Source organism: Portunus trituberculatus, chromosome 25 (genome assembly GCF_017591435.1).
Source record: "Portunus trituberculatus isolate SZX2019 chromosome 25, ASM1759143v1, whole genome shotgun sequence".
Lineage (NCBI taxonomy): Eukaryota > Metazoa > Arthropoda > Malacostraca > Decapoda > Portunidae > Portunus > Portunus trituberculatus.
In genome coordinates this window covers 8,269,715-8,296,255 of record NC_059279.1, presented here as the reverse complement: position 1 = coordinate 8,296,255, position 26,541 = coordinate 8,269,715, and the positions used below count along the sequence as shown (strand labels likewise).

The following is a 26,541-nucleotide window of genomic DNA, read 5'->3' as shown; positions in this document are numbered from 1 at the left end:
CGACAATGTAAGATAAGATTAGCATTTGTAGAGTGAAAAATTGCAAGGTTGGTGTACGTACATGAAGCATACCTGTAACCAAATGATTAGATAGTTTGTACATTGCACCATCAACTCCCTAACCCCTCAGCCCCCCTCCCCCCACACACAATCCACTGCCTAGAAAATCAATACCAAATACAAAACCATCTCAATAATTACTCTCCTCTTTTAATAATCAGTAATAAGCGTCGCCATTCGTCCCACCTGATCCCTTTAACACCGGCATTGGCATCAGGTGTGTGAACATGACGGCGTTAATTGCTCCTGCTAGCTGTGAGGCGCCCCATCCCCCTTATGCATCCCTATTAACAGAGAAGAGTGGACCTTGCCTCAGCCTTGGGTGCTGCTTACATTGATAAGCTATGAGAGAGAGAGAGAGAGAGAGAGAGAGAGAGAGAGAGAGAGAGAGAGAGAGAGAGAGAGAGAGAGAGAGAGAGAGAGAGAGAGAGAGAGAGAGAGAGAGAGAGAGAGAGAGAGAGAGAGAGAGAGAGAGAGAGAGAGAGAGAGAGAGAGGTGGGGGGGATGAAGAGTTAGTATCAACCACAATGATGCAAACCTAGTGACTATTAACATCAGGTTCTGTCTTGATTTCGACATGAGGTCACCTTTCCACCACCACCACCACCACCGTCGCTGCTACAATGCACCCCACCGTGGAATCAATATATAGGAAGCTTAGCGGCTTAATCTGAACGGCCCGGCATCTGTCGCCTACAAGCAATTCAATAACAGAACCTTGCACTGCACACTCTACACGAAGTTAAATGTTTCACTCAGGCTTGGATTCTTGGCGCTTCGTTCTCTTACGGTTTTCAAAAGCCGGAGATGACAAGTTAGGTTACCAAGTGCTTTTTCCCCCCACTTACATGCAGAGTTCTTCTTAAGCTATCAATATAAGCATGAAAACATCCTTGATAACGATAACAACTTCCAAGTAAAGCCTGGTAGTTATCAAGCGACGCGGGAAAGCATGCACTCCTTAATCTCAAACACCATACTTTCTCCAAGACTGTGGACCGAGGCTCTTTCCGATCTGTCGTTATACAATTCGAAGCGCCACAACATTAAGGTTATGCGTGACTGTAGTAGTGTAGAGTGCAGACCTCCGTGGCGCGGCAGCTGCACGGGTCTAATCGCAGTTCATTTTCCGACACAGAGGATCCATCAGGGGGTTGACGCGCGGGGTGTGGCGGCCTGAGGGATGAATTGAGCCTAGTCTGCATGTGGGGAAAAAAGTGAGCAGTAATCCTCTTTAAAAAGAGATTTAGGCTTCGATGGCAGAAAGGATCGGATATTAGGGGTGTTGTTAGTCCCGTCAATGTGTTTATCTTCCATCAGGAGCGGCCACGGTGGCGACACTGGAGGGTGAAGGGTACTGGTGAAGGGTGGTGATGGAGCCTATACAACAAAGGGCGCACTGTCCCCCAAGGCAGCAGCAGACGCGGTGATCGCTTTGATGTAATCGCTTAATAAAACACCCGCCAGACTAACCCACACACCTCGTTTTCGTTTTTAGACTCGTTCAGTTTTCCAAAATTAGAAAAAAAAGACAAAATAAACCTTCAATACATCACACCTAAGAAATCTTCCCGTGTGGTCTTAGTTACAAAGGGAATGTGTAATGTATCCTTTTTTATTCTTCGGGCGCATCAATTTGCATTAGTTTCAAAGTCTTTGATGATACGCCAGGGAAGAGACACACGTGACCATGATAAGCAACTTCCACGCTGTTTTGTGTCCGTGGGAGCCTCCTCACTCCTACATGAAGGAACCCAGACACTCAAGGATACGTCTTTCCCTGCGTCAGATAGCAAGGATACGTGACTGGGAAAATAGGAGAGAGAGAGAGAGAGAGAGAGAGAGAGAGAGAGAGAGAGAGAGAGAGAGAGAGAGAGAGAGAGAGAGAGAGAGAGAGAGAGAGAGAGAGAGAGAGAGAGAGAGAGAGAGAGAGAGATACTAATAGCTACTGAATTAGACCATACCTTTAAAATCACCTCCTTTTACCTGGCCATAGCTTCAGGCAACTCTTAGGACAAGCCTCCTGTGAGGCATCCAGGGTCACCTTTACAATACATCCCCCTCGCTGCCCTAAGTACCCACGTCACGGAAATACTACGAGACGAATACCTAACCATCCATTTCCAGCCAAGCATTCCATTCCACCTGAACCAAAACTATCGCTTCTTCATTTTTGCTCTTAAATTTACTACTTTAATTAATTCTATTTTACAAAGGCCACAGACGATTCACATATTTTTCACTCTTATTGATGATGTAACATATCATTTTTTTCTTATTGATGTTGTAGAATCTTTGTTAAGCTACCACTGGAATCAGGAAAATATTATCTTTTAAATTTTCTTAAGATTCTACTCATAGATAACAAAATGGCTTAATATGAAAAAAAAGGCCCACTAAAGAGTTCGAGCCAAAAGGATTATCCAAAAATTTAATACAATTGATATAAAAGGTTTAAAAACGTCATTAGCCATTACGAGTCCTCCGAGCCAGTCACTCCACTCCTAACGTAATCCCTCTCCCCATACATTTATCGCCACCTTATCCCTCTCTCCTTATCTCATCCACAACCTAATCCCGTATCTTGACACCAGGGACTAATGGGTCAAGATACCGTCGCTAATCACTGCTACATAACAAGCCAGTCAATGCCAGTCCAGTGATCAGCTTTAGGAGTGGTGAAAAAGACAGTTGTGGGGGAGTGATGTGGAATTTCACGGATATTTCTCAATTTCCACTTTTTGCTCGTCATTCAAATGTAATAATTTCAGGACCGGATCTGATGTCCTTGTTGCGACAATTGCCTCGCCATGACAAGCAGTTCAGGTGTGATGGAAGGCGAGGCTAATGAGGGTATTGCTTTGTACAGGTGTCTTCGCGCATTTCTCCCACCAGGCTGTCCGGCCGGTCCCTATGGCGTGTCCGTGTCTCTCTCTCTCTCTCTCTCTCTCTCTCTCTCTCTCTCTCTCTCTCTCTCTCTCTCTCTCTCTCTCTCTCTCTCTCTCTCTCTCTCTCTCTCTCTCTCTCTCTCTCTCTCTCTCTCTCTCTCTCTCTCTCTCTCTCTCTCTCTCTCTCTCTCTCTCTCTCTCTCTCTCTCTCTCTCTCTCTGGATTCTGACAAGTTTTCATGATTTTACTGATAGTTTAACAAGAATTCTAAATCTCTAATCTGGAAAAAGGGAAAAGAGATAACACCAATGAGAATACAATATCCGAGGCATTTCAAAATAGTACTGAGATACCGAGACACTGGGTACACGAGGAGTAATGGCTTAAAAACTGACACCTGAAAAGTCACGGCAGGATCATCACGCAAACACAGCGAGAACCAACATCAGCCCTAACCTAACCTAACCTATCGTAACTTAACCTAATATAAACTTTAACTAATCCCCGACTCCGCCACGACCACAGGGAACACCAGAGAAGAGCGGCGCCTCACACAGAACTGAAATACGTAAACACACTCGTTCACACGCATCCGAGACAACCGTGGGCCATTTACCTCCCGCTGCGAGCAAGTACATGCCTCGCTTTCCCGTTGCGGCGGTAAAGGGAAATAGAATCAGTAGAGGAGTGTCAGGCTGGTTGTATTAGTTGTAAGGTCAGTCAGCGGCTACAGTGTGAACATCTCCGTGATTTGTGCGGAATTTCCCTTTGCCGACCAGCAGCTGCCTTTATTGTCCTGGGCACGGTCAAGAATTTGCAGCCTCTTTCCTCCCCTCCTTCTCTCTCTCTCTGTTCTCTCCAGTCTTCTTTCCCTTCTCCAGTTTCTAGGGTCTCTTTTCCTTTTCCTATTCCTCGTCCTCCTCCTCCCCTCTCATGCCACATCATTTTCCTCTCATCTCCAGCTCTCCTCATTCCTTCTCCAGTTTCTCGAGCTCTTTTTCCTCCTCCTCCTACTCCTCTTACTACTACTACTACTACTACTACTACTACGTCACTTCATTTTCTTCACTCTTCAATTTTTCGCTCCTCATCTGGTCTATCCAGTACCCGTTTCATGTGCCTGTTTCAAAATCATTTATCTTCTCTAGTGTTCGTCTTCCTTTTTTCACAGCTCTTTTTGTTACAACTTCCTCCTTCTTCTCCTCTTTCGCCTACGTCTTTTCCTCATTTTCTTCTTTCCTCTTTCCTCGCTCCTCATCTGCTCTCCCGCTACCATTTCCTCCTTTCCTTTAAGCCCCTCCGTCACTCTGATCGAGTTCCCCCATCAGCTTATCCGTCCTGACCCTCAAACCCGTCACGCCTGTTCGCCATCCACCCTCCTGACGAAGACATCTGGTTGGACATGGGAGGTTCGGGGTCGCTGGAGCATATCAAGGGTGGACGAGGCCGTTGAGGGGACATTTGTGAGTCGCACCCGGTCATCTTTGGGTCACTTTACTGTGTCTGCTGTTCCGTTTCCCCATTACTTTTGCGTGAGTGATATTGGATTTTTATTTTATTTTGCGTGTGATATTGAGTCATCCCGAGTGAGTGCCATTAACTTTACCATTAGTGACATTGAGTTTCCATTAGATTTTACGTGAGTAGCATTAAGTTTTCCAGGTTTGCGTGAGTGTCATTAGGTTTTTCAATTAAATTCTGCCTGTAACGTTGGACTTCCATTAGTTTTGCGTGTGAGTCCCATTCTTTAAAGGACTGTGCGACTTCAATTACCAAGGGCAGGCTGACTTTAGAGGGACTCAATGGTTCTTGCCCTTCATAACAGTGAAAACTTACTATAGGTTCATTCGTTCCGTGCCATAGATAAATATACCTAAGAATCCACATGCTTTGTAAATCATTACCATTATTAGCGTTGTTGGAATATAAAGGTTTCAAGATCAACTTTTCCCTCAATTTTTTTTACTATGGTTTCTATTTGAGGACGGGCATCTTAGTAAATCTTTATTACTTTTTCCTTTTGACTATGTTGCCACTGGATGATGCCCCTCCTACAAACGAGAGAGAGAGAGAGAGAGAGAGAGAGAGAGAGAGAGAGAGAGAGAGAGAGAGAGAGAGAGAGAGAGAGAGAGAGAGAGAGAGAGAGAGAGAGAGAGAGAGAGAGAGAGAGAGAGAGAGAGAGAGAGAGAGAGAGACTTAATGTTTCCTTATTTCCTCTACCACCAAGAAGAAAACACTAGTCGTAACACTCCTCCTCTGTCTCCCTAAGTGCCGAGGCATCCCGCGGCCATTGCTCCTTTATGGCGCTGATGTGACAGGCTGGCAATGATAATAATAATAGCAGTTGAAGGGGCGAGATCGAGATAAAGAGGGGGAGGATGTGGGGAAGGGGAAAAATGGGGGGAAGGGAAGCGTGGGTGATCCCCCCCTCTCATTTTGGCCTCTCCCTCTCCCCCCTCCCACTCTCTCCACGCCCCGGTGAACAGCAATTATCCCAGTCACTGCTGCAACCACACGCATTACCCGGACGAGAGAGAGAGAGAGAGAGAGAGAGAGAGAGAGAGAGAGAGAGAGAGAGAGAGAGAGAGAGAGAGAGAGAGAGAGAGAGAGAGAGAGAGAGAGAGAGAGAGAGAGAGAGAGAGAGAGAGAGAGAGAGAGAGAGAGAGAGAGAGAGAGAGAGAGAGAGAGAGAGAGAGAGAGAGAGAGAGAGAGAGAGAGAGAGAGAGAGAGAGAGAGAGAGAGAAAGGGCCGGGAATGCAGTGAGACCAGGAGTTCGGGGGAGATGAGAACCAATATGAAGAGATTAACAGAGCGAACATGTGACAGGAAAGTGAACTCGGGCTAATGAAAACACTGACACCGGCAAAACATGAGAACCTTCCTTTGTACGTGGCAGAATTCACAGGACTCCGCAAGGACGTGATAGGGGAAAAATGCAAGGAAAATATGAGGAAAATGTGTGAGTGTGAAGCATTCAGACCATGAGAGAGGACAAGAGAGGGTTAAGGGAAGGCTCTTTCCACTGCCTTTCTATATATTCTTCATCACCCTTATGACCAACACAAGCTTTCTCTCCTCACTTTCCTCCCTCTCTTTATCGCTCTCCTCTTCCTTCCTCTACTCTCTCACACAAAGCCACCCACCAACTGACCCATCCACGCACACACGCACGCACACAGCACCGTATTAATGCTCTCATCCCACCTACAATTAGTTAGATATACACAGGTAATATTCCAGTTGCTCCGTGTTTCTGCTAAATATATGATCTGTAAGTACTGTTTATATCATGGAAATTTTTAATAAAAGGCCAATATGTTACAAGCATTTCACAACAGTCCAATTAAATGTTTAGTGACGGATTGACTATTGGTTGGTGCGCAGTTACTTCCGTGCTTGGAACCTGGAATTGAAAAGGAAGCCATTGGAATACGAGAGAGAGAGAGAGAGAGAGAGAGAGAGAGAGAGAGAGAGAGAGAGAGAGAGAGAGAGAGAGAGAGAGAGAGAGAGAGAGAGAGAGAGAGAGAGAGAGAGAGAGAGAGAGAGAGAGAGAGAGAGAGAGAGAGAGGCGTTATAACTTTGCAATCTCCAGAGTCTCATGTTGATTTGAGATTCTCGCTGCACTAGTTGAACAGCAGCCTCGTCCTTCACTTGTTCCGGCACATCCGCCTTACCTTCCCTCGCAGCCTCCACACCTACGCATCCAGCCTATTGGTTCACGTTACACACTCACACGCATCGGATTTTAGTATCGACATCGCTTTCCTCTCTCCTGTTGACATGTGTGTGTATATTGCCATTCCATTGTTGCCCCTCCGACTGAGTAACGTGGAAAGTGAGTCAGGGGGATATTCATTACTGCACATCGATTCATTCTTTCTCTTCCCGCCGCTCGTGGGGTCTCTACACGAACTCGAGAAGAAAAGATGGAAAATACATAAAACGTTTATCTGAGTTTTTTTTTCTTTTTCCGATGTTTCAATTCTCATAAGTAACATAATACGTTGTCAGCGTTTAGGATCAATGAAACCATATATAACTCTGTACTACTAGACATTTCATGATATAAATATAATAGCAATTTTAGACCAACATTTATCTTTGCTACTTTTCCTCTGTAGTAAAAAGGTGAATGTAATAATGAACGTTTCTCTGAATTTTCTCCCCCCTAAACATGACAGAAGATTGCCGTCAGCGAAGTATACGTACTGCTAGTCTCGAGGCAATCTCACCCTCCGTTTTCTGCCGTGAGTGACGGGCCGAGAGGAGCAGGATGACTTGACGAGCAACAAAAGATTTTCCGGTAGTCATGGCAACGTTTGCAGCCTCGGCGCGGCGTGATGGTCACCGGGAGGCAGGAGGCGGGCTGGAAACTCACGCCCATGCCCACCTCACTTCCTCGCCAGCGCCAGAGATCACCACTCCTTTCATAATACTGTCTTATTTCAGAACCGTGTTTTCTTATTTCTCTTCTGATTCCCAGGAAACGTTTCCATACTGCTGAAAAAGTGAAGGAATAACGAGATCGTTAGTTCAACAACTATGTAAATACCGTCATGAAATAAAGAAAATATAGTCACGGTTAAGTGAGGCAGCAGCAGTAGCCTTCACTTGTGCGGATAACACATATAGTCAAAGATCCTGCGGAGGACAACTCCTACTTGTCTCCCGAGGCTTCGCAGGACCTCCGGTTTGGCCCAAATGTCCCTGCCGTCCGTCAGGCTGACATGCAGGACGGAAGGCTGATCCATGGAGTGCTGCTCCTTCCTGACGGCGCCGATTCCCTGCCGTAAATACTGCGAGCCGAGGCTGTGTGGCGCAAGGCCGCAATGTACCGCAGCTCGAGGCACACGGAGAAGCAAGTCGATGTGGGCCACGGCTCTAGCCACCCTCATCTGCTGGCCTCGGACGGTGACTCGGCCGCCGCGACTCAGGCTCATTCGCACCTTGTGAGTGGCAAGCAGGCGTCGTAGGGTGCAGCCATTGTGACCAATCAAGAGGCTACGCTCGTGGAGGTTTACCCTGACCACCTGGCTGGTGGGGGAGATGGCCACTACCCGTGACGCTAGGTCAGGGTTCCCGCTGCTTGTCCTGTCGACGGACGATTCGCCTTTCCTCCTTTTTTCTTTCGTCATAAAAAGTATTTGACGTCTTCTGTGAATGTTCGCAGCGTGTTGCAGCGAGCATCGGCACAGTTCAGGCGGCGCGGTGGCAACGGGAGAAGGATGTACGTATGTTGTATAAGGATGTCCTCTTAAACCGTGCAATAAAAACTTAATCAGAAGCAAGAACTCACTATGTGGAAAAGCTTCCTTAAATACTACCAATCTATCTATCTATCTCTCTTTCTCTCTCTCTCTCTCTCTGGTACTAAATCAGGACAAAAGAGGAAATAACTCAGAGAGCAAACAAAAGAACGATAAGCGAGTTTCCATGTTTTCCAGTCTCGTAGGTTAGTTAAGTTTACGTGTGTGTGTGTGCGTGGGGGGTGAGGGGGAGGAGAGAGAGAGAGAGAGAGAGAGAGAGAGAGAGAGAGAGAGAGAGAGAGAGAGAGAGAGAGAGAGAGAGAGAGAGAGAGAGAGAGAGAGAGAGAGAGAGAGAGAGAGAGAGAGAGAAACATGTCATGCCTCTGTTCGCAGGTTAGGTTTACACAGGTCACTTCTAAGCACAGAAGCCAAAATCAACAGTTGGCACATACAAGGCTTCAAGACACTAATCGTTATTTTGCATATTTTAAGAACGACATCTTCAGTGTGTCTTTATGTACTTTTACCGTCTTTTAGTTGCTCTTGGTCAGAAATTAACAACAAAGGTAGACTCACATTCCAAACAGACAGGTAGACTAAAGTAATTCCCACACACAGGTACAGACAGCCATACTCGGCCCTGATGCGTCTGTCCCATTGCAAACTTCCAAAGCTGCTCCCTGGACGGCGTTAATGACTCGTAACTACTTCATAACTGCCTTTCACTTTTTATGACGTGGGTGAGAGCTTCAATCAACCCATTAATTCCCGGTGGTGGTGGAGCGTGGGCGTGTCTGTGTGGACATACGTGAAGGTAGAGTATGAGTGGGTATGGAAGCTCTTGGATATGGATATGCTGGCGGGCTATGGGTGTCTTAAGGATATATGGATAATTAGGACCTGTTCCCTTCGTGCTGCAGACTTATTGGTCTCTACATAAGATGGTATAAACTATAAATAACCCAAACTTGTTCCCTTCACTCTCCCTTCCTTTACTTAATTACCTGAAGTAGTTGAGCCATAAAATTGTGAATATGGAGCAGAATTAAGAGCAAGGCAATACAAACAAGACCCACCGGCGCCACGACACACCCAGCGCCGCCACGCCCTAGACAGTGTCACACTCGCCACACCCACGCCCCGCACGCCCCCTCCCGTGCCATGACATCAAGGTGACCACGCCCTGCCACCACGCATGACCAAGTGTCTACGTCCAATTGATTACCGCTTGTGTGTGTGTGTGTGTGTGTGTGTGTGTGTGTGTGTGTGTGTGTGTGTGTGTGTGTGTGTGTGTGTGTATTGGAGGATATATTCTCTCTCTCTCTCTCTCTCTCTCTCTCTCTCTCTCTCTCTCTCTCTCTCTCTCTACATAATCTTGTGTGGCTTTCTCACATTCACGTTTAGCTCGAAACAAACACATGTTCATAAACAAACCACGCAGTTTACTAAAGCCGTGTTACATATTCATCACGAGCGACTCACCACTAACAGGTAAGCACATCACCATAGCCCGAGGCAACACACTTGTACAGAAACCACCACCTCTATCCTTCCCTCGAACAACCTTATCATCCCAGGGGCGCCAGACAGCCAAGCACGAGATAATGAAGACAACGAACATCCAAACCCTGATATCTAGCCCCTAATTAAACGCTATCAGATTAAATGAAAGATTGATAAAAGTAAATACTGATAAGACTGGTGACTCACGACTGGTACGAAATGAGGCGCCACTGATAAAGAGTATGTGTCCCTGTGTCTCGTTTTCCCTTCCCTTGCGTACAATTCCTATCCCGCGGTACTTGGTGACTCAAACACACGTCATGAATATCCTTGAAGATAAGCAACATCAAAACACCAGAGACAATGACAAAGAGACACACACGACCTTCCCACAATTTATCAACACAATTTTTTCCGGGTTGCCATCTGCCCAAACACGGTTCACCTCAGCCTACCTGCCGCCCAGCTGTCACCTTCCCATGGCCTCTCACCTGTAAAGAAAGATATAGGAACATTAAAATCACGCATCACATTATACAGTACACATACAATAAAAAAGCGATCAAGTGCAACAATATGAACTGACTAAAAAATGCTCCCTTAATAATCCACAGGTCTGACAGCGAACATATGCTGACTAGACTCTCTGCTGCCGCTGATCTATATCTTACACCTATTTTTACGACACGAAAACACTAAAAAAGCGGAGATACATATATTCCAGCACAGAGAGAGAGAGAGAGAGAGAGAGAGAGAGAGAGAGAGAGAGAGAGAGAGAGAGAGAGAAATATAACCAGAACAAAGCTTTCTTCCTTTTCTAGACGCTGTCCTCCCTCCTTCCCGCCCTTCCTTTTCCCTTCCTTCCAAGACCAAAGTGGGTATAAACACGCCCGTGCCTCGCCTCCTCGTCCCTTCCCTCCGATAACCTTTCTCTCCCTTCGAGCCTACATTACCTCCCTCCTTTAAGGCAGTGTTCGGGGTCCTCCTCGCGCCACGCCCACCACGGAAAGGGTAAATCAGGCTTAAAACCTTCCCTTTTGAAGCCAGTACCTAAAAGCAGGATCTGGGAAAGTATGGCTTCGTCTGCCAGTATATGGGTGAAATTGACAGCCTTTGTTTGGTGCTTGGTGACTGGTGACTCCCTCTCCCTCTCTCTGGCCCTGTCTCTCTCTGTCTAATGTAATGCCAGGTTAAGTGTTCGGTTCAAGAGAGGGAGAGAAACAAAGATGAATGAGATGCAGAAGAGAATGGAAGAGAGTGAGTGGAAAAGGTTGAGTGAAGGAAGAGGGGAGAAGCGGGAGGATGCGGGAGAGAGGGAGAGAAGGGAAAGGGAGAGTGGGTGGAGGGGTTGGCTAAACTGGTCCCCCCCCACTTCACGACATAATGGGAGACAATAACTTCAACAGAGGTCATTCCCTGTCGAGAGAGAACGTTTTCTCTCTCTCTCTCTCTCTCTCTCTCTCTCTCTCTCTCTCTCTCTCTCTCTCTCACGGAAGGTCGGCTGCGGTCCAATAAAGACTAAAGGGATACAAGGAGCGCTGACATTCTCGACGTGAAGCGTAAGGTACTGAGATATCAACCTGTGTGTGGCGGTGCTGGTGCAGGAGAGAAACTTTATTGGCTGGCCCTGACCCCTACGACCCAGCCCACGCCCCACACGCCCTCACGCCGCCCAGAGACTTCCCCCTCAATGCACTTACTTCGCCGTACAGTCAGCCTTTTCTTATCCAGGTTCTGATGGTGTATTGTTTTGATGTCATACCACCACCATCACCATCACCATCACCACTATCACTACCACTACTACTATCTCTACTGTTACTACTATTGATGCTGCTACTGCTTCCTAACATCAACAAAAACAGAAAAGATGGTTAAAAAAAAAAAAAAAAAAAAAAAAAAAAAAAAAAAAAAAGAAAGAAAGAAATGGGAAATAAATCCATCACCCAATTAATGCCAGGGGTGACTTTTGCACTCTCGTCCGTCCCCGTAACGCGATAGCACCGCATTTGTAGAGAACACTGTACGACCCCATTACAGTTTCAACTATTTACAGACCCATTACCACGGTAGCGCCAGTGCCTCGCTAACGTAATTCCCGCCGGACTATCGCCAGGGAAATATGAGTCCAGTACCGGAGGGCAGTAAAGGTGACAATGCCGCTCCGTGAATCTATAAACACTGCGTCCATCTGCGCCTCGTCCCTCGTTCCTGCTGACCTCTCCTGTGATAACGCTCGCTCAACCTGATCCTCCGTGCGCTGCAATATCTGGACGTCTCTTGGCAAGTGAACGTAAGAGGGAGAGATTAATGAAAAAAAAATAAATAAATAAAATAAATAAATAACATTTTTTCTTTAGATTCTGTAACTCGATTATTTTCTTTCCTGTTGGGATATTCTTCCTTTTCTCACTTTCACCTTTATGTCACTTTAATTCCTGATGTCCGTGATCGTTTTACCTTGTGTTGCAATATCCACTTAATTAAGAAGCTGAGTCTAATTTACGTATGCCACTAGTTTTCCAAGATTATGTGCTCTTTTCTTTCTTATCCACGGTAATTCTAGAGACTCTCAGAGAGGAACAGTAAACCCAAAACCGAAAGAATCCCTAGCATCTCATGACTCGGTAACGCCTCACAGCCTTACTACTTCCATTCATCCACAAGATGAAGGGAAAAAAAATCCCAGCGATGACCGACAGCCAGGGAGACGCAGCATCCCGCGACCACGAAGCGAAACGTGATGGTGGAAAGTGTGTCGCGGTGACGAGAACTGAGGGATGCTTGACAGACGTGATCCAGGGCGGAGGACGAGAGAGAGAGAGAGAGAGAGAGAGAGAGAGAGAGAGAGAGAGAGAGAGAGAGAGAGAGAGAGAGAGAGAGAGAGAGAGAGAGAGAGAGAGAGAGAGAGAAACAGCAGAACGTCTTAAGCCTGTCCAGGTATGTAATTTGTGGTCCTTAACTGAACGCAAAAGCTAAGTGGGTGGGTGATGACAGTGGGTGGGCGAGGGAGTGGATGACTGAGTGGGTGAGCGTACTGGGAACCCCACCCACCACGACACCGCTACTCCCTTCCGCCACTTCTGACGGACGTGAGTGGAGAGATGGAGCGAGAAAGTGAGGGTGGGATGAAAAATGGGGAGATAAGAGACGTGAGAGAAGCTGCTGTGTAATTCTGCAAGTGAAAGACGAGGAAGGTTTTAATGAGATAAATAATTTCCCTTCAATCTCGCGGCTGCTGGGGCGAGGCGAGGCGAGGCATTCAAACACCTGCAGCTTCTTAAGGAGTGCACGGAGTTAAAATTGGGTACTTGTCATTGAAAGGCAAGAGAAAAAAGAGACGAAAACACTGATACAGAAAATCAAGCTTCACAGAGAGAGAGAGAGAGAGAGAGAGAGAGAGAGAGAGAGAGAGTGTGTGTGTGTATACATGGCACACTGAAGTTATGTTTTGGCACCTGCAAGCACAAGGAAGGCACAGGGCCAACCAGGTAGCCACACCCTACACACACACACAACACACAACACACACACACACACACACACACACACAGGTAGTCAAGGCCAGACTTCTTGAGTGTAAGGACCTCGTATGAGTAACAACGCACACATCAGAGGAAGGAGGACAGAAAGGGGAAGAGAAGGCGAAGAGGATGTAAAACTGAAGTGAGAATGAGGAATAGAGAGACAAGGAAAGGATGAGAGAGAGAGAGAGAGAGAGAGAGAGAGAGAGAGAGAGAGAGAGAGAGAGAGAGAGAGAGAGAGAGAGAGAGAGAGAGAGAGAGAGAGAGAGAGAGATACCCACCTTCCTTTCAGCGTTCCCGTCTCGCCATTCTCACACCAACAAGGACATCTATGTTTACTCTCCCTCGGCCAAGACTCGTGTGTTTGCTTACAGAGTCTATTGAAAAGGTCACTCATCGCCTTCCTCGCCTTCTAGTGTCTGTGTCCTTTATTAACAGTCCCCGAGGTCACGGCAGCAGCGGAGGCAAGAGAGCGTCACAGATAACAGCAGAGAGGGGACACGAGGAGATATTGATGTGGCATTCCTAAGGGTTCATATTTTGGGGCCAGATAAATTCTTTGTATGAGTTTATGAGCTTGTTTTTCTGTCTGTATGTATGTTCGACTGTGATTCTCTCCTCTCTCTCTCTCTCTCTCTCTCTCTCTCTCTCTCTCTCTCTCTCTACGTGATATGATCAATTATTATAATGGCAAGGTGTTCTTTTCAAGTAATTTATCCATATTATAATAAAATAAAAAGTAGTAGTGGTAGGGATAGTAGTAATAGTAATAGTAGTAGTAGTAGTAACGTAGAAGCAGGTGTAGAAGTAAATGTAGTAGTAGTAGTAGTAGTAGTAGTAGTAGTAGTAGTAGTAGTAGTAGTAGTAGTGGTGGTGGTGGTGGTGGTGGTGGTGGTGGTGGTGGTGGTGGTGGTGGTGGTGGTGGTGGTGGTGGTTATGGTGGTGGTGGTTGATTATGGACGTGATAGCAGCGGCAGGAGTGATGTGAGCCGACCCCTCCTCGCCATATGTCGCAGGACGTCACCTAACCAAACACACTCACTAGACAGACAGACACACGTGTTACATTTTCCAAAAAGTTTTACTGGCTAACATTTTCCCTTTCCCCTCAGGCTCGTGTCCCTCCCTTTATTACTAGCCTTCCTCCCCCACTCCTGCCCCTCGGAGGACCCCACAGGTCACGCCCCACGCAGCATTCCTGTTGCCTCCTGCTGGGTGGTAGATGGACTGCCTTGTAAACATCCACCATCTACTATTCGCTTAAAATCTCTTAACATTAGCTGCCTGACACCACCACCTCATCCCTCACGCCCTGACTCACGCCAGGCACTTCTTCCCTTTCCTTCACATGCCAAGTGTTCTCTCCGCTGCACCAAAGGGATCCTCTTCCTCTCTTCCCCTCCTTCCACTCTGCCCATCCGTTCTCTCTCCCACACTCCCCCTCGGCCACCCTTCCTTTAACAACCGCAGGGCAAAGACGACGCCTCCCCATCACATGTGTACACAGGGCCACTTAGTCCCTGCCTGCCCTGCCCCACACAGCCGTTTATCTGTACATCACAGCCTCCCTGACTCCACCCTGCTCGCCTGACACTAAACTGACAGCCACGCGACCCTCACAATCCCAATCTGCATTGATATTAGCACACACCGTTAGTGCACCACCTCTGCGACCCCCAGTTAAAGTGTGTGGGTGTGAGGAGTGCGGGGATAGCTATCAAAACATCCTAACTTGTTCCTGTTTGCCAGCCGCCCACACAGACTCGACTCACAGCAGAGGAAAGGGATTCCCTGAGCGATGGAGTCCTGTCAGGCAGCGGGGGGCGGTGCATTACAAGCGTGTGAGATGCAAGCAGAGGAGAGGTGGTGATAAATACGAATCCTTCTCAACCAGCGTGCGAGTGACGGTGAGGAGTGAAGTGAGAACCCTCGGTGTGACGCGGCGGGCCGTCCACAAAGACCAGCCAGACACCACCTTGGGAAGGGAAAGCGCGGGAAGACCTGCCCCACTGAGCGGTCGTCAGACTTCAAAACTGGCTAACGAACAGCAATGCACCGCACCGCTGTCTGCTGTCCCGCCCACCACGCACCATACATAGCCGTGACGTCACCGGCACACACAGACCACAGCACACTTGAGGGAATACTGACAACACACTCACGTAACTCTCCAAACTTCAAGGGGAAAGTGCAGAGTTGAAAAAAGGGAAGAAATAGTAAAACGGATGCTGCAGTGAGGGTCAGCTTCGGAGCGCCTCGGGTGACTCATGTGCTGGGAACGAGCAACTCACGGGTGCTAGATTACACAGCGTTGCCATCCCTCGCCATCCACACCGATCCCCACGCTGACGTAAGCCGTTCTGGGCGTGAAACTGCATTCTATCAAGCACTAAGCAGGCAATGGTGAAAGGAAGTCGGTATTCAACGGCGAAACTTGAAAAAAAAATAAATAAATAAGAGAAATGAGGATGCGTGGAGGGAAGAGGAGTAGGCGAGAGTGACGGGGAAGTGAGGGAGGTAGATCCCTGCCCGCTAAGATCCTTCACAGCCGACCACGTGGACACCCACCTCCCTTTCCTTTCCTGCTTCTAGTCATCCTCTCCCTTCCCTCTCAGACCACGAGCACCTCGGCCACGTGACTTACTGCGACACTCACTGTCTCTTCCTAAAGCCCACAGTACATGCAGGATCAACTACGAGGAGTATTACGATTGCTTGACTTCCACACCTTAGGATAACACAGCATTCACTCTCGTCTATCTTCAGCTTATTCTCACTTCCTTTGTTTCCTCCCGTTCACCTGTCTTTCTCTTCCGCATGCTGTCGTGAACTGCATTTTGTCTTTTTTCTTTTTTCAATATTCGATTCTTTCCCGTTGTTCTGCAACACTATCTTGTCTTCTTTTCCTTATTTATTCTTGCTTCATCTTGCTCTTCCTGTTCTATCACACTGCATTTTGTCTTCCATCTTTGTTCTTCCTAAATTCTCACTACATCTTTCTCTTCCATTACTCTGCCACCGTGTTCTTGTCTTCCTCCACTTCCTCCCACTTCCATAATCCTCGCCTAGTTCCAGTTGGCTGCTGCAACTAATTTCTGCCTCCCAGCCTCCTTCCCCACCAGCTCCTCCCAGCTCCGTGCTTTCTCTTCCTCCAGAACAAACACCCCATGAAAGTGAGACACACACCGTTTACCTTTCCCTGAGATGTACGAGCAGCTTCTCCCGTTTCACTGAGTCCTTATGTCAACTTTTTCTACTCAGCCAACCCTATAATTTCCCCCGTAAAAACCCGCCATTTTCCTTGTCGCTGACGGTAAAAAGAAATGCAAATGGCCAGCGAAGTAGAGGAGGTATAAGAAGTTACCTGAGGAGCAATTACGGAAATATTTCGAGTTTTCAGTCCCTGTGGTTAAAAATTCGTTCCAGGGAGAAGTAAACTGTAATCACGTTGTCGACTTTTTATCTTCGGATCTTGGTAATGTAGCTCATCTTTGCCTCCATATGCCTGCGAGTGACAAGTGGCGGCCCAAGGATAAATATTGTAATAAGGCAGGCAGTGTAGGCGGAAGGTGAGCAAGCTGTAGGTCAGAGGTCGGTTCCTGGTGGGTTTCTTTAGGGTTTCCAGACGCTTTTGTCACACTTCTTACAATGTGTGTGTGATGTGGTGCTAGTGTCTGTTTGGTGTGTGTGGCTGTGAGTTATTAAAGTGTGGGTTATTATTTATTTCATTTGACTTGTATTTTCTTTTAGTTTCAGGTGTAAGTGTTCATTCTGCTCAAGTTGTTTCTGTTTACGTGTCTTAAGACCTGCACCGCACATGTCAGCTAGCGTGGTGGTGTAAACTTTTCCTCGTTTTGTTTCTTCATGAGTGCAAATTAAGGAGGCAATAATACCATCATGACATCATTTCCTCTTTGGCGGGTAGCCAGACGCCTCGCTGAGTCCTCACCCCTCCTCCCTCTCATACAAACACAACCGGCCACCGCACCTCAGGACTGTGCTGGCTCCCATTCACTTCTCGCAGCAAGTAGAGCATCACCTCCTAGCCAACACTACCTGTGTCTGCACTACGTGAGAAGCCGCAGAATGCTGCTAATGTCTCGCTCTCACCGCAAGCGGTTACCCCCACTCCTCCACCGCTACCAAAACAATAACAAAACACTCGCACACAAACCCTTCAGCGTCACGAGGAGGAAGCCAGCTAGTTCTTGACATGAGCCTCGGGACAAGTCAATCCTATCACGTAAGAATCACTCAAGACGTTAACGGCTACCACTAATGCAAAAAGAAGTTTCTAAAGAGGGTTATAGAACTGCACGTCACGCTGCGGTCTGCAATGCGGTTTATGTCTGTCACAGGGAGGTCAGCGCGGCACGAAGACCTGAACAAGAGGATGCTTTGTGTTCTGCAGCGCCTTACTGGTCTCTGGCGTGGACTGGGCGACGAAGAGCAGGGAGAGGAAGTGCCGCAGTCTAGCAGGCATTCATTCTTGGCATGATACGATCTAGGGCACAAAGAAAGGCAGTGTGTGACGTGTGACGGCCACTGCCAGACGGTGACCTAAGAGGCGATGCACTATAAATACCACAACACGAACCTCGGTGGTGACAGCAGGGTTGTAACCACTTCCCTCCATACCGGTGACCCTTATGGCGGAGAAGAGAGTTAAGTGTGCCTCGTCATGGCGACCCGTGACTGCCGCAGCCTCCTGACCTACACGCTGACGAGGCGCCTTCCTCACAACGCCCCGGGAAACAGATAGGAACTCTAAGACCTGTGAATGCCTACACAAGTTTCTTTCATTCGTCTTCTAATGTGAAAATAATGCGATGAAATTGACGTTTCGAAACCTCCAGATGCCTCCTTGATTAAGCTTTTACTTTCTTACTTATGAAAGTACACAATCCGAGGCGGTAATAGTGGCACTCTTGCTGTAACCTTTTCATCTTACACTAACATCTTATCTTTACTTAAAAATATACAACTACACAGGAAAACATACATAAAAACCAAAACCAACATTTACAAGCGCTTATCGTGAAGAAAATAACAATTCTAACACACTTATCATCTCGCAACATCTACGTTTACACTCCTCTTCTTCCTGACACCAGAACCAAAGAAGGAATCGGGGAAGCAATCTAGCACACTAATTCCCACTTTCCTCCACGCGTGATAATAACAGGGGTCACTGCACGCCAATATGTTTATCTGAGATGCATTACTACGTCCTGCCAGTCCTCCCTCCTCCCCTGGTGGCAGTAAAGCGGCCACCAACCCCAGGAAACACTCAGCATGCGAGGAGCGTGAAAATGGTCCCAAAGTGTGGATAACTAGGAGAGTAGTTTTGTTGGGGAGATAACTTTTATTTAATTTTTACTTGAGAGAGAGAGAGAGAGAGAGAGAGAGAGAGAGAGAGAGAGAGAGAGAGAGAGAGAGAGAGAGAGAGAGAGAGAGAGAGAGAGAGAGAGAGAGAGAGAGATAGCAAAATTATATGTGAAAGTGTAGCTAGTCTCCCCTCTCTCTCTCTCTGTGTGTGTGTGTGTGTGTGTGTGTGTGTGTGTGTGTGTGTGTGTGTGTGTGTGTGTGTGTGTGTGTGTGTGTGTGTGTGTGTGTGTGTGTGTGTGTGTGTGTGTGTGTGTGTGTGTGTGAGAGAGAGAGAGAGAGAGAGAGAGAGAGAGAGAGAGAGAGAGAGAGAACTACACGGGAAAAAAAATAATAATTGCATTTCCTGTGCCTCGTTACTACATGGCTTGCCACTCCCCAATCTCCCTTCCTCCCTCCCAAGAAACTCAAACCCAAACCCCCAATCCCGCTCGCCCTCCTTCGATAATTGGATGATGGACCTCAGAGTTACCTGTGATTTCGCCCAGGTAATTAGGCTCACCCGCGTCCTCCTGTTATTTCAGACTCATGTGGTCCCGCCTTACAGAGGATTACATTTTTTTTTTCCTTTGTTTTATATATTTACACTGACTCTCTCTCTCTCTCTCTCTCTCTCTCTCTCGTGGCCACTCGCTTTGCACACAAGGATTTAGGAGATTTCTTTTTTTTATTAATTTCATCATGATCCCCTCTCTCTCTCTCTCTCTCTCTCTCTCTCTCTCTCTCTCTCTCTCTCTCTCTCTCTCTCTCTCTCTCTCTCTCTCTCTCTCTCTCTCTCTCTCTCTCTCTCTCTCTCTCTCTCTCTCTCTCTCTCTCATCATCATCAATAATATATCGATTAGCGTATCGCCACCGAACAGTTCAGCGTGGCAGATTATTACTAGGAAAGAAGTCTCTCTCTCTCTCTCTCTCTCTCTCTCTCTCTCTCTCTCTCTCTCTCTCTCTCTCTCTCTCTCTCTCTCTCTCTCTCTCTCTCTCTCTCTCTCTCTCTCTCTCTCTCTCTCTCTCTCTCTCTCTCTCTCTCTCTCTCTCTCTCTCTCTCTCTCTCTCTCTCTCTCTCTCTCTCTCTCTCTCTCTCTCTCTCTCTCTCTCTCTCTCTCCCTCTCCCTCTCCCTCTCAATCACTCATAATTATCAAGCAGCGAATAAGAGATATTTGCATTCCAGCTTCCCCCTTTCCCTCGAGATGCAAATGTGTCGCTTTCAATAACTAGTGATTAAGTGAATTCACATTTCAACCACGGCTTCCCTTGGTGATAAACATTGGCTTACATAATCAACTTGTATTGAGAAAGCACTGCACTTCCCCTCCTCTCTCCCCTCTTCCTAACACTACCTCCTGTTCCTCCCGCTTTCACTTCTCTCCCCTTATTCATTATGTCTGCTCGCGTATCCCTTTATCCCTTCCCCTTCCCTTCCGTGGCCCATACTCAGATGCTTCCATAGAGAACGTGAAGCAGGTGTGTGTTCTCCCGCGCGTGGCAGAAAGACACGTGGAGGGGATTCCAAACACGTACACAAATAAACACACACACGAGGGGAGTGCGCGGAAATAGCATCTTAGCAACGCACGAAATACTGGAGAGCTTTTTGTTTTTACCTTACTCCCTCTCCCTCTTCCTCTCTCAGATAAGATGGCAGGAGACAGTCAGGCAAGAAGACAACGCAACACATCTTATCGTATCTCCTATCAGCTCACGCCACCAAGACTCCCACAATGCCACACACTTCTCCTGGGTTGCTGCTCCTTCTCCTTCTCCAAGTGTCCCTTTGAAACTTTAGTGACAAGGAAGAGGACAAAGATATGGCCACGACTCCTCAGATGACACACTCCTCGGGAAAAGGACTGTGTGTTAGGTTACGTGTCTGTGAGACAGGTCAGTGTAGTGGTGACTGTCAGGTATTGGCTTGGCTGGTTCTGTTGACCTTCACGTTAACCTTCACTTTATAGCATTCGTCAGTTTTAGTAGTTTTCATTCAAGTTCTTATTGCGATTTCCTTAGGTCATTGTGTTTCTATCTAAGAATGCTAAAAATATTGTCTATTACTGTTTTCATTACCTTAAACCTGGCAAACACTCACATTTTTTTTCCAGTGAGACGTCAAAACCATACAACTTTTCGTTTCTACTGACATAACTGACTCAAAATGAAGGTGATAGAAACGGTAGCGGGTTCTCTCCCCCAGTGTCGAGACGGAGGCTGCAGTAACCAGCTGAGCCCCACCACAGCAGGATAGGCCTATTTCATTCCTACAGGGAGGTGGCGCTTTGTGTGGCCGACACCCTACACCTTTTGTCTTCTGAAGGAGCGAGTGTTTACCCGTGGAGGGAACTCAAGGAGGTGAACGACTCTCCTTCATCACTGTCGAGTCGAGCAAAGCTGCGCAGGGCTTCGAGACACTGAGAGCCTTCCTAACATTACTAGAGTGAGAGCATCATACTGAGGGACTAACAGCTTCATAATGTCTTAATATGAAAAAAAAAGAAAAAAAAAAGGAATATCTCAGCTTTTACAAGAGTCGAACTATACCATCATGAACTTCACGACATTGAGATCCTCCTTAAAATTTATCATCAAAGACCATTATTATTAAGAACAAAACTAAGAGCTTCTTAACGTCTTGCTATGAAATAAACGAAACATTTCAGTCTTTTATGAGTTAGAGAAAGGAACATTAAGGCAAGAGATCCTTAAAATATATCGTGCGAGGGCAGTACTACTAAGAACAGAGAGACTAACAGCTTTATTATGTCTCGCAATGAAGAAAAAAACCTCTCAGGGTTTGAAATTAAGAAAACAATTTTTCTACGTGATTACAATTGTGGTGGTGCAAGAGGCGAGGAAGAGAACATTGTGTAAGCAAGGAAAGGGAAGGAGCTGGGAGGTTCAAAGGGTGAAAATGGCGGCGGGAAGGATATATGGACGGTCAAGGGAGCATAATTAGAAAGGTTAGAGGCTGGAAGGAGGGACAGAAAAGGACAGAGAGAGAAAGAGAGGAGGGGAAAACAAAGTAGTGGTGGTGGTGGCGATGGTGGTGGTAGCAAATATACACGTCCCTTAGGAGGTAAACAAACTGCTGCTGTCAGGAAGGAAAGCCACAATGGAAGGAAGGTGGAAGAAAGAAACGCTCTTAACGGGACTCAAAGGTAAAAGAACAAATGTTTCCTAAAATAACAAAACTTTACCTTAACTTCTCTGCACATCAACTCACGCAGACCAGAATGTGCTATACTACTCGGATACTACTATCAGTCTTGCCCGCCTAACGGGATTCCAACCACTGCTTACCGTAGAGTCTATTGGAGGTGAGTTAGACACACGAGCCACGACCATCAGCACCAGTTTGTCCGTAATGAGATGCTCCATGTGAACGACCCGGATCAGAACGTGGAGGGCCATCAGGAGGAGGAGGAAGAGGAGGAGGGGGAGGAAGAAGAAGAGGAAGAGGAAGAGGAAGAGGAGAGGAGGAGGAGGAGGAGGAGGAGGAGGAGGAGGAAGAGGAGGAGGAGAAAAGTGACAATGACAAGCTTAGACACGTAGAACAACAATAACAACAACAAAAGAAAAGAAGACGTAAAAATGAAAAAAAAGCATGAAAAAGAAAAGGCCCAATTTCTCTCTCTCTCTCTCTCTCTCTCTCTCTCTCTCTCTCATCTGACAGTATACATTTTTTTCTTTCCTTCCTTCCCGGTCAACAATCTGATACTTTCCTACAAGACATGAAGATAAAAAAAAATAAAATAAAAACTTCCCGTCTCTCCAGTAACATTTCTGACAGTAACAAAGAGAAGCCAGCGATGTGACGGCGGGGAAAGAAATAACACATCTCCTCGCCGTCTTGTGTCCGATGGAGTGGAAGTGAATGGATGAGTTCTATTATATCAAAGCTCGTCTTGCTCGTCCTGCCCCAGAATAGAATGAACGAGGAGCCTTGGACGGGATGGGATGGTCAGTGCCTCTACGGTGCGTGATAAGGCCTGGGAATCGAACCCTGGATCTACTGCCCATAAGAATAGTTACATATGAATGGCTTGGTATTATCAACCTTATGGGTATATAATAAATCAAGGGAATAAAGAAAAGACTAGTAAAACAATTGAATAAAGGACATCAATTGAAGATATATGGGAAAAAAAGCGTAGATAAGACGATGAATGACGACACTACTGACATGTTTCCTTGTTCCCATGTCCGCGTAGCCTCTCCTCGTCTCGTCCCCTCCGCCTTGTCCCTCCTAATCCCGCCTCGCCACGTCACAACAAAGCCTCCCCGAAAAAAAAAGAAGGGAGATTTCTGGCGCCAAGCAAGCGTGTCGGTTGCTGGTGTGCGTGGCGCCAAGATGAACCCAGCGCCCTCTCGCCTCAAGTGGTAATTTGCTGAGCCCCAAGATTTTTTTTTTTTTTTTTTTTTTTTTTTTGCTTACTTCTTCCCGCCTCCGCTAGATGCTCTCCCGCGCCTCAACCAGCCAATCGATTTAACGCGGTGTGTATGGAGCGTCTTCCCCGAGCCTCGTATGTTCTTAAGGGGTGCGTGTGTGTGTGTGTGTGTGTGTGTGTGTTTGGTCCGCCCCTGTTCCCTCCTGGCGGTGAACTTGAGTAGCCTAGCGGACAGGGCAACGTAAAGTACTGAGTCTGAATTCTTACAAACATGTCCCTCGGCTCCCTTCTGAAGTAAAGAAAAGCAGACTCCCTGATAAGATTACGTAGAGATAAACAACGCCAAGGCTTCGTTAGGTTGAGAATTTGCGTTTTCTTTTTTCCTCCTCCTCCTCCTCCTTCTTTTCTTCTTCTTCTTCTTCTTCTTCTTCTTCTTCTTCTTCTTCTTCTTCTTCTTCTTCTCCTCCTCCTCCTCCTCCTCCTCCTCCTCCTCCTCCTCCTCCTCCTCCTCCTCCTCCTCCTCCTCCTCCTCTTCCTCTTCCTCCTCCTACTACTACTACTACTTTCCTATCTACTACTACTACTACTACTACTACTACTACTACTACTACTACTACTACTACACGTTCCCGTCACTACAGGGCGTCAGTCTGGTGCCAAGAGGCCGCCGTAGTCTTGGCAACCGTCAAGATTAGGACAGACTCTACAGGCGATTTTTTGCAGCTTCATCTGTTCTCGCCATTACAAGAAGTTAGGCCTTCACTGGAGGAGGAGGAGGAGGAGGAGGAGTGATATATCTAAGAAAAAGAAAAATAGTATGATGTGAGATATTTGATACTTATTTTTAGATCAATCGCGTAATTACGTTTTAGCAACAGCAAGACTTCCCTTCACGTCATGTAGTACCAACTGACGCTCTCCCTTTCCCCCACACCTGATGCCTCTGCACGCCAGAGTGACTCGATTTCCTGAGCAGGTCACGCGAGGGAAAGTTCACTTACCGCACAGTGCCACGAAGCTCCTGGCACAGTCGCGACACGTCCTCTACTGGCATAGAAGTGCACGAGGGTTTTGACACATAGAAGCACCACAAACGTTCCCTCCTCACGCTTCCTAACATCTCTTCCGTCTCAGCCTCGCTCACTTATTACTAACACTCCTTCCACTCATAACTAACACCCACAATTTACATGTTTCAGTTTCATCTACTTTTAAATACATGATGGAAATTATTGAGATGTCTTGATGACTCCTACAGCAGATTAACCCGAGCAATCCTCAATATGACTTATGAGAACCCTAGTGAAAACTCCAACGGTTTAAGATCACAAGTGGATATCTCAGCCTCTCTCCTCCCCTCTCACAGCATTCCAGCCTCTTTCCTCCCCCTCTCACATCGTCTCAGCCTCTCTCCTCCCTTCTGACCTCAAAATTTTCAGTCCCGCGGCGCCACATACCCATTCACTTCTCTCCCCTTCACGCTGTCACAGCACATACATTTCCCTCCGCTAAAATGTCAACTTCCCCTCGTACACGATCGCCCCCTTCACGTCCTCGCCACACCCGTTATTACATTGATCCTCGGACTAGCGTGCACAACTCTCCTTCCATTAATACAGCTCCAATATTTACGCTTCCTTTCAAACGCGTGACAGGCGAGGCAGGTGTGGCTACGGGTGAGATATCGCACCATATATCGTGTGCTGGATACACATACGCACGTACATTTGCATAGCACGCCCGTCTCTCTATCTTCCGGTTATTTAGTGGATACCAGGTGTGGTTTTGTTCTTGTTTCTTGTGATTTGAATGAGAGAATTTTGGCAGCATCTATATGTCGTCTTTTTCGACTACTACTACTACTACTACTACTACTACTACTACTACTACTACTACTACTGTGCATAGTAAAAGTATTACTATCATTATTATTAGACGCAGCATTAGTAGTTGCAGTAGTAAAGTAGTGGTTAAGACAGCCAACACAACAACAAGGGCAGGGCGAGAGGTCAGCATTGCCTCCTTGGGTAACATTACTGTCAGAGTCTGTTTCTACTCGGGAGGAAGAGGTTGTGTCACTGACTAAATGTTGTCTATGGGCGAGTGAAGGCCCTTTGAAGGGGCGTAAGGGTTTGAAGGGAGAGGGCGTAATGGGAGGGGCGTAGGGAGGGAGAAGACGAGGCAATGTTTGTACACAAAGGTCAGGCCGCAGAAAGACACGAAGTACTGAACGCTAAACGGCTTCACATCACGAGAAGGTCGCGGGGCCTCGCAGGGAAAGGGGTGAGTGAGCCCGTCCCTCCACAAAGGGCTTCCTAAGTCTTGACAATTGTTGAAATTATACACTAATCGTTCCCCGCACTTTGCACAACACACAACACAACACAACGAAGACACACATCATATCAGTTATCCTTCCCTCTCATCACACAGCGTTAGCCACCACCACTCCTCACTCACACCAAGTACCACCACGTTAAGCACACACTCCATTACAAGTCACTCCTAACACAAAGCCGAACAAATCCCACGTCATCATTCCTTCACTGAGGTAATGGCCCGGGCAGTTCATTTTCGCCAGTTAATCAGAGTCGGAAGAAACAAACAGCCTCGAGGCACGCCAGCTCAGTCTCTGCTGAACCCACTTGGATATGCCAGTAACAGCCTCTTTCCCCGCATGTTGTTATTACGCACATTAATGTCAACACAACATGCGATTCCCCGCCGGCCCACAGCACCGCCGCCCTTCGCAATTAGGAGAGTTAACATGCAGGACGGCCAGAATGACTCAACAGTGCTACGAGAGTCACACCACGTGGACGATCTTTGATTTGTGTCACCCACTCTGAGCATAGTTGTGCTTGTACTTGGAAATCCGGATAACTTGACTGGTTTCGTAGAGCGAGTTGGGATGAAGGAAATAAAATCTAGTGAGTTTGTTGTCGTCATTCTTTCACCTCCACCAGCGGAAAAGAAGTTGAGTGATTTTTCTTTTAATTTTTTATCATTATCATCGTTAGTGATCTTTAACACGAGAAAAAAAATCAGAAAAAGTTAAGTGGTGGATTATCTTATCATTATCATCTTTCATCTCCATCGACGGGGAAGAAGCGAGGCAAAGCCATCACATACTAGCAAAAAGTCTGACGCATGGACGCCTCCTCTCCACCTCCGTCAGCAACAGGCGCAAGTCGCACGTGCGCGACGAGGCAGCAGGATGTGGCAGGTCGGTCAGGCTGCCGCGGCCCAGCGTGTGGCGGCGGACGAGTGCGAGTTAGGAGCCGAATAACTAATGTTTGGACTTCCGCTGTTAATTTGAGGTTGTTCAAGACAATCTCCCTCCAACATGAACATGGAAACGACCAGGTCACTCTCTTTTGTATTTTCTCTGCTAATACTTTGACTTATTGCTCTACTGATTTGAGTTTACACAGGCATATATTAAGATGTTTAATTAATCTACATTTGTATTTACCTTATATTGTAACTTCAGCTTTTAATGTAAATTTAATAGGACAAATCCAAGTAAATAACAAAATATTTGATTAATTGAACGCA

General features: G+C 46.9%; 1 protein-coding gene across 1 annotated transcript in view; it reads right to left on the bottom strand.

Moving 5' to 3' along the window:
- The window catches only part of LOC123508646 (serine-rich adhesin for platelets-like), a 66,740-nt gene that overhangs the window by 37,975 nt on the left and 2,224 nt on the right, over window positions 1–26,541 (bottom strand). The window contains exon 3 of the mRNA XM_045262490.1: window positions 10,153–10,188. Within this exon, the coding sequence (XP_045118425.1) occupies window positions 10,153–10,188 (36 nt within the window). The remainder of the gene's footprint in view (window positions 1–10,152; window positions 10,189–26,541) is intronic.